At 48.2% G+C, this 17,717-nt stretch overlaps 2 protein-coding genes across 3 annotated transcripts in view; both read left to right on the plus strand.

Moving 5' to 3' along the window:
- The window catches only part of ERGIC1 (endoplasmic reticulum-golgi intermediate compartment 1), a 116,496-nt gene extending 114,075 nt beyond the window's left edge, over positions 1-2,421 (plus strand). For both annotated transcript variants that reach the window (XM_018065547.1, XM_013972670.2), the window contains exon 10: positions 532-2,421. In XM_018065547.1, coding sequence (XP_017921036.1) covers positions 532-639 — 108 coding nt within the window. In that variant the 3' untranslated portion in view covers positions 640-2,421. The remainder of the gene's footprint in view (positions 1-531) is intronic.
- On the plus strand, positions 10,344-16,883 carry RPL26L1 (ribosomal protein L26 like 1). Its single transcript, XM_005694533.3, has 4 exons — positions 10,344-10,465; positions 10,860-11,036; positions 15,717-15,857; positions 16,577-16,883. The coding sequence occupies exons 1-4, from the start codon at positions 10,370-10,372 to the stop codon at positions 16,703-16,705; spliced, it is 543 nt and encodes a 180-aa protein (XP_005694590.1). The 5' UTR covers positions 10,344-10,369; the 3' UTR covers positions 16,706-16,883.

Here is a 17,717-nt window from a genome sequence, read left to right on the forward strand (position 1 = left end):
GAGCAGTGCTTCCCTCTGGAGCTGGCCTGAGGGTTCAGTGCGGTGGGCGCATCAGCACTCCAGGCCTGGCTCAGAAAGGTGTGTAAGTGCGGTCTGCTTTGCTGTAGCTCTTATCTTACTCTGTGAATTGAGGAAGTACAGACACACAGGTCACATTCATGACCATCCCCTTATGGCTGCAGGGTTGTTTTTTTTTTTAATTATTTATTTGGCTGCTCTGGGTTTTAGTTGCTGCGTGTGGGATCTAGTTCCCAGACCAGGGGTCGAACTGCAAGGAAGGAACTTGCGAACTTCCCCCGCATGGCAAGGAAGGCAGATTCTTAACCACTGGACCACCAGGGAGGTCCACTGATTATTTTTCTTATTGTTTTTATTTGAGCCCTGGGTGTGTTCCACATCCCACTGGTTACCATGGGGCGGGCATAACGGGTCGGAGCGTCAGTACTTGCTGAGCTCAACACCTCGTGACTTAGGGAGGTCTGGCCATTGCCCCCTTCCCCACTGACCTCTGACCATCCCCCCCCCTTTCAGATCTGTGCCATCATTGGCGGCACCTTCACTGTGGCCGGCATTCTGGACTCGTGTATCTTCACAGCCTCGGAGGCCTGGAAGAAGATCCAGCTGGGCAAGATGCACTGATGACCTGCCCGGCCCCACAGCCAAGGACCCGGGAGACCACCGGCCCTGCCCCGAGCACCCCGTCTCCTCCTGCCCTCTGTCTGGCCCAAGACTTGGCTGTGTCCCAAAGTGGGGGTGAGGGGAGGGAGGGGGTAGCTCCTGGGTTCGACGCTACCTCTTTTCCCCCAAGTTTAATTTTAGATAAATTACACTGCCTGAAGTTGGGGCACCCCTTTCTTTCCCTGAGGAGCCCCAAGACCAGAGACAAGGCCAGACAGTTCGGGGACGCACTCCTGGGAGAGCTGCAGTCCCCTCCCCTTTGTGGGGAAGCCCAGAACCCATGCCGATCAGCTCGCGGCCAGGCTTTGACAATCTCGCAGCCCCCACCGTTTGGTCCCACTGGCCACTTGGGTTCTGTCCTGGGCAGGCAGCCTGCAGACCTGGGCTCCAGGTTCTGGACCAGGCTACCCAAAGGCACCTCCCACCTGGCTCCTTCAACAAAGTACGGTACTTCCCAGGCAGGCCCCTGAAATGTGGCGCCGTAGATGGAGCCCTGGCCTCTGCTCCATCCCTTCCTGCCTGACCTAGAGCCCAGGCCTCAAGGCCCTCTCTCCCACGCCTTTCTTTTCCTGCCCAGAAGCAGATGCCCAGTGGCAGGGCAGCAGCCTTCGTAGACTCAAGTCTGCCCACTGGTCACTGGGCGCTTGGCGACTTCCCCTTCCTCTCTTCATCTCATTCCTCTGCACCCCCTGCCAATGTGCCTCAGCCCCCGTGCTGTGTGGCCCCAGCATGGCTTGGTGGAGGGGCAGGCTGTGACTGGGAAGTCATCCCTTGAGGACTAGACATGGTTTGTACATCAGTGTCCAGATGGGAAGCATCATTTTCTGCAACCCTAAAGTAATCATGTCTTGGCCTTTCCCAGATGGCTGCCAGCGATCCCAAAGCCTTAGGTGGGAGAAACCAAGTGGACCAGCCCGTCTCCCATCTTAGCATGTCCACCTTGGGCTCCCAAGGGTGCACAGCGCTTGGACCTCTCTGAACCCAGCTGTGGCCCACCTGCCCCGCCGAGCTCCCCGTTAGCTGGCCACACAGCAACTCAGTCCTGGTTCCTGGGGCGGCTCCACTGTTTCCTCACTGGCTCCCGGGTGGGTCCCCACCCCACTGCTCCCCCTTCTCCTTCCCCTTTAGTCCTGGAAGGGAGGGGCCGTGGTCCAGGCACGAATTCCACCTAGGGAATTTTAGGTATGCCCCTCTGTCCCAGCGAGAGAGCCGCCCACTGTTTTCCATTTATATCAAGATTGTTTGCATACTTTTGTAATTAAGGGGAGTGTCCAGTAGAAGGCATTTTAAAATTATCTCTATGGATGGTTCAAGTCTCTGCCTTTTGTGATTTTTGGCTCTCGATTCCAATTAGAGAAGCTTCCCTTTGCATTTGAGTTGATGGATGTAAGTGTAAACTGTATTTGGTTATTTCTGGTATCTGTGGCCACTCAGATGGGTTTCTTCCCCCACCCCCCCCACCCCCGCATTCTCTTCCCCCGTTACAAAAGGAGTCCCTTGGGTGTGTGAATATGTGTGCCTGTACATAGTGGGCAGGGCAGGGTGGGGAAGTGTGTGGCATGCACATGAATTGAAATCCCACATTGATGCATTAAAAAAAAAACCCTTTGAGGACATAGGGGATGTCAATTTCCTATGGAAGAGACACCTCTGACTCATAAGGAAAATCTCAAGGGAAAAAAATGTTTTAGTTCTTTCCCCACTCATTGAGTTCAAATAGATTAAAAGGCTGATTTTCAGAAATATTGCCGTGTGTTACTTTTGACTTGCTTACGGTTGGGTAGCCTGGAGCCTGGGATCGTAGTCAGAATGGAATTTCATTCTAGAGGAGAGAAGCTGGGAAATATAGGGAATATCTGTGAGCATGATCAGAAAGTCAGGAACCCTTGGATTCAGTCTTCCTCTATTGAATCCCTACAGGATGTTTTGCAATCGGCTACTTTCTTTCCTCTTTTTTTTTTTGAAAAATTTGTTTTATTGAGGTATTTGAGCTTGATTGACTACGCTGTGTTAACCTGATCTACTTTCCAGTTGCATAGCCTCAGTTCAGGTCCTTAACCTCAAGGCACTGTTGTAGAAATTAAATCTGTAGTTTGAGCAAATAAATTGTACTGGACCAGAACAAGCTCATGTATGCAGGGAGTGGTACACGGTAAATTTTCAAAAACAGTACCTGTTCCACATAGGTATTCCCAGATCAAGTAAGGGAGACGCCTCACCAGCTGTAAGAAAGGGGCTTGCACGGACACTTGCCCTTCCGCTGCCCAGTGCTTCAAAGCCTCTGCGCAGATGTGGATGAACATATCAGAGATGAGCGTGAGAGCGCACCAGTCTGCAAGAGACTCTTCACTGACCCTCTCTATTCTCTCTTTAACACTCTGTGTGACATTTGAGTCATTGTGACACTCAGACCTAGTGACCAGGAGTATATGCCCCCCAGGAGTCAGAGGCGTGGGCTTTCCAGATGGCGCTAGTGGTAAAGAGTCCCCCTGCCAGTGCAGGGCTCTCGAGAGACGCAGGTGTGATCCCCGGGTCGGGAAGACCCCCTGGAGTAGGAAATGGCAACTCACTCCAGTATTCTTGCCTGAAAAATTCCACAGACAGAGGAGCCTGGCGGGCTACAGTCCATGGCTGCAAAGAGTCAGACTCAACTAAGTGTACACAGAGGCAGAGCTGTGTTCCCAAACCTGTTTGTGCCAGCGGGGCTTCGTGCTGTAGTGATGTGCCTTAGTTAACCAGTGAAATATGATCGAAAAATGAAAGGACCTAGGAAAACTAAGTTGAATACTTTGGAGAGACCTGGTAAAGGTGAGTTGCCGCCCCCTCCTCAAAATGCTGCTGAACTCAGGGAATACACTGGCAGTCAAGTGGTTAGGACGCCATGCTCGTACTGCGGGGGTCGTGCAACTACCCTCTACCTGCCCCCAAAAAACCCACCAAATTCAAGGTGAAGATGACTGAAAAGGGTTGGGGGAGGACAGTCCTTGAGGATTCTGCATCCACATTGAAAATGTATAAATTCTTATTCCATGGTAAATGAAAAATTCTTTTCCACGGAAAATGAAACCTAGAACCTTGGGATTGGTGTTTGTAAGGACATAGTTTACAAAAGGAGGATAAAGGAGAACTCCAACAGAGGAAATGCAAAGCTCAATGAAAAGCTTTGCTTAGAGTCAAAAGATGAGCCCAATGTTTTGTGTTATTTTTTTATTTTATATTGGGGCTTTCCTGGTGGCTCAGATGGTTAAGAATCTGCCTGCAGTGCAGGAGACCTGGGTTCGATCCCTGGGTCAGGAAGATCCCCTGGAGAAGGGAATGGCAATCCATTCCAGTATTCTTGCCTGGGAAATCCCAAGGAGAAAGGAGCCTCTCGGGCTACAGTCCATGGGGTTGTGAAGAGTCGGACACGACTGAGCAACTAACACGGCCAGTTAACAATCTCGTGACAGTTTCAGGTGCACAGCAGAGCGACTCTGCCATACATATACACGAATCCATTATCCCCCAAACTCCCCTCCTATCGAGGCTGCCTCAGTGTTGAGCAGGGTTCCCTGTGCCACACAGTAATTCCTTGTTGGCTGTCCATTTTAAATATAGCAGTGTGTACATGTCATCCCAAACACCCTAACTATCCCCTGCTGCTGCTGCAGCTGCTGCTGCTAAGTCATTTCAGTCGTGTCCGACTCTGTGCGACCCCGTAGGCGGCAGCCCACCAGGCTACCCCATCCCTGGGATTCTCCAGGCAAGAACACGAGTGGGTTGCCATTTCCTTCTCCAAAGCACTAAAGTGATAAGTGAAAGTCAAGTCGCTCAGTCGTGTCCGACTCTTAGCGACCCCATGGACTGCAGCCCACCAGGCTCCTCCGCCCATGGGATTTTCCAGGCAAGAGTACTGGAGAGGGTCACCAGTGCCTTCTCTGAACTATCCCCTAGTAACCATAAATTGATTCTCTAAATCTGTGAGTCTATTTCTGTTTTATAAATAAGTTCATTTGTATCATTTTTTAAGGTTCTGCATATAAGGGGTATCATATGACATTTCTCGTTCTCTTGACTTCACTCAGTATGACAGTCTCTGGTCCATCCACGGACATGTTGCTGCAGATGTCATTATTACATTCTTTGAGTAACATTCCATTGTATATATGTATCACATCTTTTTCCACTCCTCCATCAACGGACACTTCGGTCGCTACGTGTGTGTGTGTGTGTGTTTAAGCTTGGCATGCCGGATCTTAGTTCCACAACCAGGTGTGTGTGTGTGTGTGTGTGTGTGTGTGTGTGTGTGTGTGTGTTTAAGCTTGGCATGCCGGATCTTAGTTCCACAACCAGGGATCAAACGCATTGCCCTCTGCAGTGGAAGCATGGAGTCTTCACCACTGGACTGCCAGGGAAGTGCCTGGTGTTTTTATGATTTCTGAACCAGTTTCTTTCAGTTACCTAACCAAGTGCAGACTATTTTCATGGGAGAGGATTTCTCAATCAGGGCTTATGATACAAACCCAGAGTGGGCTAGGTGATGGGTTGGGGGCTGTGGTGGTTCCGGCAGAAATGGTTTCTCCTGGGGAGGTGTTGCAGCTGCAGTAGAGGTGAAGTCGCAGAGGTGCTTCAGTGAGGAGCTCACGTGAGCGCACATGCTGAGCTCATGCTGCTTGGGGGCAGGGTGGTGCTGGGAAGCTTGGGGAGAAGTAGGCTGTAGCCGTGGGGCTTAGAAGTGGCAGCTGTGTAGTTAGGTTCTACAGCTAAACGTCACAAGCTTGCTTTTGGTTCTTGCCCAAAACAAATGGCAGGCCACTGGTAAGTCTGATCCCTTCTTAAGAAGCTGGTTCCTTAGCCGGTCCAGCAGAGAGAAGCCAATGTGAGGGGCCTGTGTGGAGAACTTTCACCCAAGGCACTCCCCTGCCCCGCCCCTCCCAGCAGTTGTCCTCTGTGTGATGAGGTCAGGCACTGTATTCTGACCAAAATGAGTAATTTTTATCTCAACTCTTATAGCTACCAATGGTTCAGGCCTTTCTTAATCCTCACAGCAGCCCTACAAGGTGGCAGCTGCCTCCTTGGTAAAGGAGGACACTGAACTTGGTAATTCATCTAGGGCACACGCTAGCACGTGGTGAAGCTGGCATTCAGACCCAGGCTCGCGCGCCTCCAGGGTTATGGAGGATTGTGCGGCTCCGCCTTTCTACCCACAATCCCTGTCGAAAGAGTAAACTGACTCCTCCCCCTAAAGAGAGGGGCTGGGAATTGAGAGCGGGGAGGGCACTTTTGGTCTTCGGTTTTCTCCCTTTAAACAGCCTGCAAAGGAAAGCTGAGTTGAACACTGGGGGACTTGATTTTTTTTTAATATATATAGTTTGTATTAGAACTGTTTGTTTATTTGGCAGCGGTGGGTCTCAGCTGTAGCACACTAGAGCTTCGATCCTTTAGGTACGGCATGTGGGATCTAGTTCTCTGATCAAAGATGGAACCCAGGCCTCCTGCATTGGGAGCATGGAGTCTTAGCTACTGGATCACCAGGGAAATCCCGTAGGGGGATCTTCTTCAGCAAAAATTTTTAACCCTTACAACATGATTTTATTTACGCAGATAATAATACATGCTCATAGCCCCACTGGAGGAAAGCAGAAAAGAGCAAAAAGGGAAAAGAGGAAAATTAAAGTCACCCATTATACCTGAAACTAACACAACATTGTAAATAAACTATAACCCAGTACATTTTGTTAAGATCAAGAGTAAATGAAAGTAGAATTAAAAATAAAGTCACCCATAATCCCACTCACTAATCAGGGACCATCATTTTTAATACTTTTGTGATATTCTTCCATAAACAAAATGGAATCATGCTGTTAACATTATTTTGTAGTTTGCTTTTTTCCTCATGTAATAGACACCTTCCTATGTTAGTAACAGTGGATATTCTCATTATCTTATTGGCTGCAAGATAGCAATAATGATTAGGTATCTGATAGTGAATCATGCTCCCATCTCATTCAGAACCTGTTTTCTCACTTGTAAAAGGGACACTTTAAAGGATTGTCTACTAGATTAAATAAGGTAATGTTTATAAAGCACAATGTCTGACAGTAAATGCTCAACCTAATACAACAAGCTATAATAATTCACTCATTTAAGAAATAATAATTTCTTGGTATTTCCTGGCAGTCCAGTGGTTAAGACTCCACACTTTAACTGCTGAAGGCCTGGGTTTGATCCCTTGTCAGGGAACTACAATCCCATGAGCCACATAAAGTGGCAAAAAAAAAAGCGCAAATTATTTCTCCTATGTGTTAAGTGCTTACTTTGTGCCAGACATTGTGCTAAAGATTCACAGAATCCTGACACCAGACTCATGAGGTGGGGACTCTTACTATTCCCATTTGACAGATGAGGAAAGTGAGTGACCAAGAGGCTAAACATGTCACCCAAAGCTCCCGGGCCAGTAAGTGGTGGAGATCCCAACCCAGGCAGTCAGAATCCAGGGCTCTCACACGTCCCCACCACATGACTCTGCTGTGGAGGCACGAAAATGTTCCCCTGGCGTTCCCTCTGAGCCAGGCACTATGCTAGATCCTGCGGCTTTATGCCAGTCTCTGTGCCTGTTTCCAAGGTAGGCATGTGGCAGGATAGTAACCCTCTATCTATTAAATCTAATTAGATCCTATTAGAATGGCAGAACCTCAGTCTTTTGTCATTTTATCTAGTGATGTCCCTTAATTCTTTTGAGCCATAGGAGGCAGAGGCTTCCCAGGTGGCGCTACTGGCCAATGCAAGAGACATATGAGAAGCCAGTTCGATCCCTGGGTGGGGAAGAGCCCCTGGAGGAGGAAATGGCAACCCACTTCAGTATTCTTGCCTGGGAAATCTCTTGGACAGGGAAGCCTGGTGGGCTACAGCCCATGGGGTTGAAAAAAGTCAGACATGACTAAAGCAGAGGGCAGAGGGTGGGGATGAAGAAATGGCTCTCCTCTCCGGTTGATAGTGAATATATCCTGATAATCCTGGGCTGTAACGATCTACCCTCACGTGGTTGCCCCTCACCAGTGAGGCCCTGCTCTCCTTGGGAGCAGGGACCAGATTTCACTCCTTCCCATATCTCTGCTCTAGCCCTAAACCTGTGCCTCCATGGAGGTACCACACACATGGCAAATGAATTAATGAGCAAATGGATGCATGTGTGGGTAAATGAGTGAATGTGATAGGGAAATAATGAACGAGCCAAGAAGGGGCCAGTGAGCCAGTGAATGGATGGATGGATGGATGAGCAACTTCTTGGGAGCTTGTGTCTGATGAACGCTGGAAGGGGCCTTTGCTCCCACCTTGCCCATAGGAAGTGACTTCCTTTTTACCCCCAGCTTTATTGAGATATAATTGAACTATAACATTCTGAATTTAAGACGTACTGTGTTAACCTGATATACCTACATATTGCATCATGATTACCACAGACACCTCCAACACCACACATAATCATGTGTGTCTGTCTGTCTGTCTGTCTGTCTACCGGAAGTGGAAGGAGGAGCTCTGGCATGACCAGGCAGGGCAAGGCAGGGACAAGGTGGGCAGGGGTGGGCAGGGGTGGGCAGGGGGTGGGCGGGCCCAGGGTGAGTCAGGCGGGGCAATGGCTCCAAACCAGCCGGATCGCTAGTCCGAAGAATCCTGGCTGTGCTACCAAGTTTTTAAAGACTTACAGAATTTAAAAAGGGAGACCAAGCACAGCTTCAGTTGGCACGAGCACACTGCAACTGTTTAGATCAAACACAGAAAGCTTACAGTTTGCGTCTTTGGGAGTTAATGGCAAAAGTCTGATTCTGGTGTGGCCTGCCCTTAGGGCTATTGTGGAGCAAGGCCCACAAAGAGGCCTCTGCTCTCTAGGAATAATCTCTCTGCCTGCATGCTCAGTCGTGTCCAACTCTTCGCGACCCCATGGACTGTAGCCCACCAGGCTCTTTTGTCCAATGGAGTCTCCAGGCAAAATACCAGAGTGGGTTGCCATTTCCTCCTCCAGGGGAATCTTCCTGACCTAGGGATCAAACCACATCTTCTGTATTGGCAGGCAGATTATTTTACCACTGAGCTACCGGAGAAGCCCTTAGGAATACTAGCTGGTTGTAATTGAGTGCTATGTGCCGGACACTTCTAAACACAGGAAACCAGATTAACACACTTAGTCTTCATAACAATTCAACGAGTCATCTACTTTAGATCATCCCCATTTCACAGATAAGTAAACAGGCTCAGACCGAGAAGGCAATGGCACCCCACTCCAGCACTCTTGCCTGGAAAATCCCATGGACGGAGGAGCCTGGTGGGCTGCAGTCCATGGGGTCGCAATGAGTCGGACACGACTGAGCAACTTGACTTTCACTTTTCACTTTTGTGCATTGGAGAAGGAAATGGCAACCCACTCCAGTGTTCTTGCCTGGAGAATCCCAGGGACGGGGGAGCCTGGTGGGCTGCCATCTACGGGGTCGCACAGAGTCGGACACGACTGAAGCGACTCAGCAGCAGCAGCAGCAGCAGCAGACAGGCTCAGAAACATGGAGGCATCTCCCCAAGGTTCAGCGACTTGAAGAGCCACTTGAGTCCATGTGTCATTCTACAACCCCAGCTTTTCTAAAAGACTGGGGGACGTTTTGCAAAAGACAAATGGTTGGTTTGTAATGTCCCTCAAACATTGGTGCACCTCAAAGTCTTTGGTGAGGGGGAGTGCTTGCTCTAAATTCAGAGCCCCTGACCCCAGCCTAATACTGTCTGATTTTGTAGGGCTGTAGCGGAACATGAAAATTTGCATTTTGAAGAAGCAAGTCAGCCAATTGCATTTAAAGCACCGCATTGTTTAATCACCCCGATCATTTGCCTAAACAACCTCTGAGGAGGGTAACGGGGCAGAGTTTTGAGTGGGAAAGAGACTATTAATAATGTTCCTTTAAAAAGAACAGGTGGCTTCCATGGTTGCTCACACTATACAAAATCTGCCCGCAATGAGGAAGACCCAGGTTCGATCCCTGGGTCGGGAAGATCCCCTGGAGAAAGGCGTGGCAACTCATTCCTGGTTTTTTGTGTTTTTTTTTGCTTTACAATACTGCACTGGTTTTGCCATACATTGACATGAATCAGCCACGGGTGTACATGAGTTCCCAATCCTGAACCCGCCTCCCACCTCCCACCCCATATCATCTCTCTGGATCATCCCCCTGCACCAGCCCCAAGCATCCTGTATCCTGTATCGAACATAGACTGGCGATTTGTTTCTTACATGATAGTATACATGTTTCAATGCCATTCTCCCAGATCATCAAAAATATGGAACGCTTCACGAATTTGCGTGTCATCCTTGGGCAGGGACCATGCTAATCTTCTCTGTATCGTTCCAATTTTTAGTATATGTGCTGCCGAAGCGAGCCCTTATTCCTGTATTCTTGCCTGGAGAATCCCCACAGACAGAGGAGCCTGGTGGGCTACGGTCCATGGGGTCACAAAGATTAAGACACGACTGAGCGACCAACACACACATAAAGAGAACATCAACAAGGCTTTATTGCAAGCCCTACAAATCTGCCCTTTCTCCCCGGCGGCACCAAGTCAGTGGGTTCCGGGCGTGATCCGCAGAGCCGCCTAGCCACCCAGGATCCCTGGAAACGAGCCACTGCGATCCCACCCCAAGCCTCAGGGGGCGCTATTCAGTTTCGTTCTGATGGGAATGGAGCATTGTTTTCTTTCTGCGCTTGCGCAACAAGAAATCCTCACTTCCGTCCCTACGCGCGCACCGTCTGAACTCGGCGGTCGCTCGGTAAGTGAGTGGAGCCGGTGAATTATCCGGCTACGAAGCCCTCCGCTCCACTGGACCCAATCCTTCCTGCCCGGGGGTCTTGCCGCCTCCCCAGAGATCTCTCCGCGTGACCCCCAACCGTGCATTCTTCTGCAGTCTGAGCCCTCGTCCCTCAGCCTCAAGGTCCCAGTGCCGCCCCCTCCCACCCCCGTTTAATTTAGTTCAGCATGCGCCCTCCACGCTCGTCTTGCTCTGTGTAACACCCAGACCTTTCATATCCTTCATTTTCCTCCTTAAGCCTCCTTTCGAGGCCACCTCCCTAGAACCCCTGGGCGGGGATGGAGCGAAGTGTCCCGGATGGAGAGAAAGCCCTGGTACCCCACCGAGCCGCTCCTTCCCTTTCCTCTATTTGCAGACGAACACGATGAAGTTCAACCCCTTCGTGACCTCGGACCGCAGCAAAAACCGCAAACGTCATTTCAATGCCCCCTCCCACGTGCGCAGGAAAATCATGTCGTCTCCACTCTCCAAGGAGCTGCGACAGAAGTACAACGTCCGCTCCATGCCCATCCGCAAGGACGACGAGGTCCAGGTACTTGTCTCCCGGGCTCTAGTTGCCCACCTGCGTGGCGCCCGGGCGCCGCCTTCGCCGAAAGTGTCGACAGTGCTTGGACGTGGAGGAGTCAAGAGACTCACACGCCCTCAGGACCGGGGCAGATGATGTGACCCTGCAGGTGACGGGAGTTGGGGCCCAGAGTCACCAGAGCACGCCTGCCCAGCTTAATTTAGAGCATTCCAAGTCAATTCCTTAATAATAATAATTTGAGAAGTTTTGCTTTGCTTTGCCAGCCAAGCAAAACTGTGCTTTATTTTTCAGTCCAGAGGTTGCTAGTTCCCAGACACTGCTCGGGGGAAGTGTGTTGGATCTTTGCAGGGAAAGGTGTTGAAATAAGAGTAAGGTTTTGGCATCGTTCGGTTTAGTGGAAGCTGAACATTTGATGGTGCTGGATTTGGCAGGGAGAATGGGGAAGCAAATCAGAGGCGTGAAATTTTGAGAAAGTATAAGCTGTCTGTTCTCTGACTGGAGTTTAGAATGTTTAGTAGGGAAGGGAAGTGAAGGTAAGATAGATCAGAGCTATAGTTACACCTTGAAGAAATAATATATTGAGCATTTACGGGACCAGGCACCATTCCCTAGAACTCTAGCGGTGAACATCATCCACAGGGTCCCTGTTGCAATAGGGCTCATATTTGAGAACGGGTTTCCGGACCTCGGCACTGTTGACTTCTTGGGCTGGGTAATTCTTCGCTGTGACGAGCTCTCCTGTGCACTGTACGATGTTTAGCAGCACCCCTGGCTTCTCCCCACTAGATGCCAGTAGCACCTTCTCACACTTAGGATAAGCAGAACTATCAGTTTTTCCAGGTATTGTCCCTGGGGAGCAAAATTCACCCCTGACAACCTCCCCCAATTGAGAACCATTATTTTAGAGGATGAAGTAAGGAATTTGGTGTATCTGTAAGGGACTGGGACTTGGAAGGTTTGAGGAGGAAAAGGTCGGAAGCAGGAGAGAAGTTAGGTTGAGAATGTGACAGGAATAGAGTGGAAAAAATAATTTGGAAGTACGGTCCAGCCTCTTCTCTTCTGGAACCTTCCCGTCAGACATGCTCTAGTTTATGTTTTGTTTTTTTGGCCACAAGGCATGTGGGAGCTTTGCTCCCCGACCAAGGATTAAACCCGCACCCTCTGCATTAGAAGGTGAAGTCTTAACCCTTGGACCTCCAGGGAAGTCCCTCAGACATGCTCTAGAACGGGCGATTGCAAGCGCCTGTAGGTACCAGTCAGGGACATGCAGAAACACCAGTAGGTGCCAGTCAGGGATGCGCAGGAATGCCTGTAGGTGCCAGTTAGGGATATGCAGGTTCTTCAGCTGTCAAATTCTGCAGTTTTGTGAGACCTGGAAAACCTGGATTCTTTCTTTTATAGAAACTGCTTTTGGCTGAGACCACCAAAAACCTCTTTATGACTAAATTAAATGGTCCCATCTTCATCTGACTGTCCTTGACATTTTCAGCAGCATTTTGCATGGGTGGCATCACCTTACTTCTTTAAGTCGTCTCTCTTTTTAGCTTCTGTGAAACTTCAAGCTCACAGTTTACTTTCAACTTTTTAGCCTGCATTGCTTTCTAGTTCTCCTCTGTCTGATCCCTAAATAATAGAGTTTGTCAGGGCCTGCACCTTCTCTTCCATTGGCTGGCCTACATTGTCTACCTAGGTGGTAACACTATACCTAGAGTTTTAAATATCTGCTCTGGGCTAACACCTTCTTCCTTTATATCCTGGTTCAAACCACTTTTCTGACCACAGACCTAAGATCTAACTGCCTGCTGAATGTCTTTATTTGGATATCTCACAGACATCTCAAGCTTCTTATGCATGATATCCTGACATTGCCACTGCCTCTAAAATCTGAGTCTCCTCCCATCTTTCACACCTGAGTAAGTGATGCTTCTATCTCCCCACCTGTGTATACCATAACCCTTTAAGTTTTCTTAACTTTCCCTAACCCCTCTCTTCTGTCACTGTGTCTTGTTGATATTACGTTCAAAATAAGTCTTAAATCTGACACTTCTTTATATTTCCATTTTAGTTCAAAGCATCTTCAGCTTCCACTGTTAACCCTAATCCATTCTCTACAGACAAATTATTTGCAAATCAGAGCCTACTTAAAACCTATCAATGGTGTTTGATGTGCTAAGTGTAACATCGAAATCATTGATAAGGCTCCAATGATCCAGTCCAGGCCTAATTCTCCAACCCCATCTCATTTTATAAGCCCCCTCACTTGCACCGTACATCAAACACATCTTTTCAGGTCCTTAGAATGCTCTGGGTCTTTGTCCAGAATGCTCCCTCTGCCTGGAGTGCTCTTCTCCCCTTTACCTCACTCCTCATTTTGCAGGTCTTACCATTTCAGTATCTTCCCATGTGCCCTGTTCATGGATCATATATTTGTATGTTTACCTGTTAACTCCTTACTGTTCATCAGACCAAGCTCCCTGAGACCAGAGAACTTTTCTGACCTCAGTGCAGAGCCTGGCACACAGCAGGGGCACAATCAATATTTATTAAATGGATGAAAACGATTGACTGGATGGAATTGGAACGTGACATAAAGAAAAGGAGGCATGAACTGTTTCCTTTTTAGATATGAAGACAATGAAACTCAGGTAAAATAATAAAGAATAGTATAGAAAATGAGTGTCCAGGCCAGGAATACAGGTCTCTTAACTCCAGAGGTCATTCGGGGTAAGCACGTCTCCAGCCAGGAAAGTAAAATAGTCCAATTAGGTTTGTTAAAGTGCCTTTTCTCTCTTGGTATCTTCTAAGTCTCACGTGCCTCTTTCTCTGAGTAGTTGAGTCTTCCTCCTCCTTTACAGAGGGAATTAAAACTATCATCCAGGAACTTCCAGAGTCCTGGCTCCACACCCTCTGGCTTAATACCTGCATTTCCACCCCTCCTGTCTTCATTCTCTCCTGCTATAAACCCCGTTTCTATCTGAAGCTCTCCCTCTGCCACTGAATGAGACATCCACCACTCTCTTCTCCCCTCTTCAGATCCTTCTATCCACTATCTCCTTTCTCTACAGCTTCCTGTACCTTCTCCTCCATACTTGTTCATTTAAATACATTAATGTTTCCCCTTCTTAAATAATAAAAAATTATCCCTTAACTTCACATCCCCATAGAGCACATGTCCTCTTTCTGATCCTGTTCAGATCCATGCTTCTTGGGCCAGGCGTTTTTCATCCTCATCTTTCCACCTCTGGTGAATTCACGGCCTTACCATACACAACTTTCATCCTGCTGCTCCACCGAAAGCACTGTAGCCACGACCACCGGTGACCAGCTTGTTGTCACCTGTTACTCAGTCCTTTCTGTTGTTGACCATTCCTCGGCATCTGACCTTCTCGTCGCTGCTGTAACGCCAGGTTCCCTGGTTTCCCTTTTATTTGCTTATCTGTGGCTGCGCTGGGTCTTCACTGCCGCGTGGGCTTTCCCCAGTTGTGGCGAGCGGGAGCTGCTCTCAGTAGGCGGGCCTCACTGTGCTGGCTTCTGTAGCAGGGCAGGGGCGCCAGGTGCAGCGGCTTCAGTAGTTGTGGCCTACAGGCGCCATAGTTGCGGCAGGCAGGCTTAATGGCCGGTGGCCTGTGGGATCTTCCCAAGTCAGGGATTGAACCTGCGTCTCTTGCATTGCCAGGTGGATTCTGTACCCCTGAGCCACCAGGGAAACTCCCTGGTTTCCCATTCTTTCAGGCCGCTTCAGTCTCTTGTAAACCCTTCCAAAATGTTGGCTTTTCTTAGGTTTCTACATTCTGCCCTTGTCTCATACCAGCAGTCCCCTGCGTAAACTCAGGCTTTGAGTTGCCATGTCTGTGAATGACTCTCGTGTCTTTGTTGCCGGCCCAGTTGGCTTTCCCCGTGTATGGAATCTCCCCATTCCACGCTTCTGGGAAAGGCATGCCTGTACAACCAGGTGCGCAGCTGGACTCTGGATGTCCTCCTCACCTTGTCCCTCACCTCTCAGTCCATTGACCGAGTCTTTTCCCGTCTCCTTCCTCACTGGGTCTAGTGTTTAATCTACTTTTTTTCTGATGATAAAATATTTGTATTAACTGTAGAAATCTTGAAAGGTGGACTAATATAAATTAAGAATTCTACTTCCTGTCTAATGGCAACCATTATTGACATTGGGATATATTTTCATCTTGTGTATACCAGATGTATGAAGCATGTACACACACGATTCAGACTGTATTATGTTTAGCTTTGTATTCTTTTTTCTCTAAAGGTCATATCTTGAAAATTTCCCTAGGTCATAAATTGTTTTTTGAAAGCATGGGCTTTAGGTAGCTGCATGAGAATCTCAATATAATTTTTTTCTTTCTTTTTAAATTGAAGTGTAGTTGATTTACAATGTTGTGTTAGTTTTATTCTCAGGACTAGTTGTGTGATGACCAACCTACTTCAAGGAATGTTTTGTTCAGGTAAGAGAAGGAAAAAATGCAGGTGAAGAACCTCCACCTGACTTAGAATAACAAAGAAAAGATTTACACCAGAAAAAAAAAGGCTGATTTTGACTGCCAAGATTAATCTGTTTTTTGTGCAAAAAGTTTCATTGTTAGCCTGTATGTTCCTGATCATTAGTTTCCTTACTGTGATATTCAAGCATTAGAAATGAGGAGAATTCACTTTTGTATTTTCTCTTAGGTGGTTCGAGGACACTACAAAGGTCAGCAAATTGGCAAGGTAGTCCAGGTGTATAGAAAGAAATACGTCATCTACATTGAACGGGTGCAGCGCGAGAAGGCTAATGGCACAACTGTCCACGTGGGCATTCACCCCAGCAAGGTATGGCCCGGGGCCACACGGTGCCAGTGGCTGCGTAGCCCAGCATTCCTGCTGGAGTTGTTGGGCATCAGTATTGCCCACACAGGCAGATGTGATAAGGACTTTAGAGGGAGGTCAGGCAGGCTTGGTTGGTTCACTGGCTAGTGGTAGCATCAAGGATCCAGATTGTTTTCTTGTGTGTTCTGTCACCCTTGGTGATGGCCCGTCTGCAAGCTGGTAGCAAGAGTGTTGCAGGCATGATTTCCCCACGAGGGAGTGTGCAGAGGGACTAGAGAGAACACCTCTTCCTTCAGCCCTCACTCCCAGCTAGTGGAATTGACCGTTCCTCTCTTAAACTCCCAGCTTATACGCTGTAGAGCCTCTCCTCCAGAGTTTCAGATCCTTTAAGGGCAGAATGGTTGGGTCTCACTCATCTGTGTGATCTCTGTATTGCCCAGTAGCTGGTGGGAATGCAGTATTTTTAAAAACAATGTATTTTGCCAGCCAAGGGATGACAGACAAACCGTCCCTGTTGGTAGTATAATCTTCAGTCTTTGTATCACTAAACTACATAAATGGTCCTTAGACCCACAGGAGTTAGGGGTTGGAGACTGGGTAGCAGAAGAAGGAACTCAAGCTGCTATCATTGAGGGAAGACCTGCTATGTGAGATAATTATGCTTTTAAGTCCTTTCCCCTTAAAAAAGAAATCAAGATCTGTTTGTTTTCTCATCCTAACAGGTGGTCATCACCAGGCTAAAACTGGACAAAGATCGGAAAAAAATTCTTGAACGCAAAGCCAAATCTCGACAGGTTGGGAAAGAAAAAGGAAAATACAAGGAGGAACTTATTGAGAAAATGCAGGAATGAATGTACCCTGTTGCACAGCCATGGTTTATCTGTAGGTTCTTTACCTGGCATGTAGGCCTTTAAAACTTTCCAAGATGTCTCTCTCTCGGGTATTTTATTTCCTTCCTGTTTTGTTATTATTATTTATGTGGTTCTGTAAAGCCACTAATAACTTTATGAATAAAAATTGGAAATGTTTTCTTGTTCCGAATGGTATTTACTGCTTTATAGGTAAAAGCCATCTGAATTCTCAGTTCCCCATTGGGAGTCTTTCATACTTTTAATCTACAGAGAGCAGCACAGTAGCAGCTGTGAGATTAAGACAGCCCTGCTCCTGCACCCCATGCTGACGGGGTGGACAGGACAGGGCTCTGGTTCCTGATGCAGAGATCTGCCCCGCTTAATGGACGTCAGCCTGTGCCTGACAGGCACAAGGCCCCACTGAGAGCAGCGCCGCTCAGCACTCCCACCCTGGCCTGCCGCACTGCCCTCTGGCCAGCTTCCTCTCCATATCCTAACCAACCCAGGGACGTGCAGCTCCCTGACCCGGCTGCCTGGCCCAAGTCTGAAATACCACCTCCTAAAGATGGTTCAGAAAACTGATGGCCTACAGGCAAGGCTTGACTTGGTTCACAGGTTTTGTGTTTTTTTTTTGTCCTATTTTCATAACTGTAAAAATTAATTTCCAACATATAAAACGTAATGAGAGCACAGAGAAATCCAGACCTTTTGCTTCATCTGGCTGTGTGAGGCCCTCAGCTGCGCAGCGTCAGTGTGTGGAGACAGGGGACTCTTCCTGTCCTCAATGGACTCCAGTCTAACTTCTAGTCATTCCTTAAGATTAGCTTCAGAGCCACATCTAAAATCCTCCCTTGCCCCTGTGGTAAACAATCTGTTGCTTAATGCATCAAACAGCCTTCTGTGGTTCTCTAGTAACACAGGGTTTATCTGACACCGATGTTTCTTATCACATTCCATTATTTTCCATTTTCACTGCTGAAGAAAATGAGTTTAGGTTAACTGCCCAAACCCC

The sequence above is a fragment of the Capra hircus genome, chromosome 20 (genome assembly GCF_001704415.2).
Source record: "Capra hircus breed San Clemente chromosome 20, ASM170441v1, whole genome shotgun sequence".
In the NCBI taxonomy this organism is placed as follows: Eukaryota; Metazoa; Chordata; class Mammalia; order Artiodactyla; family Bovidae; genus Capra; species Capra hircus.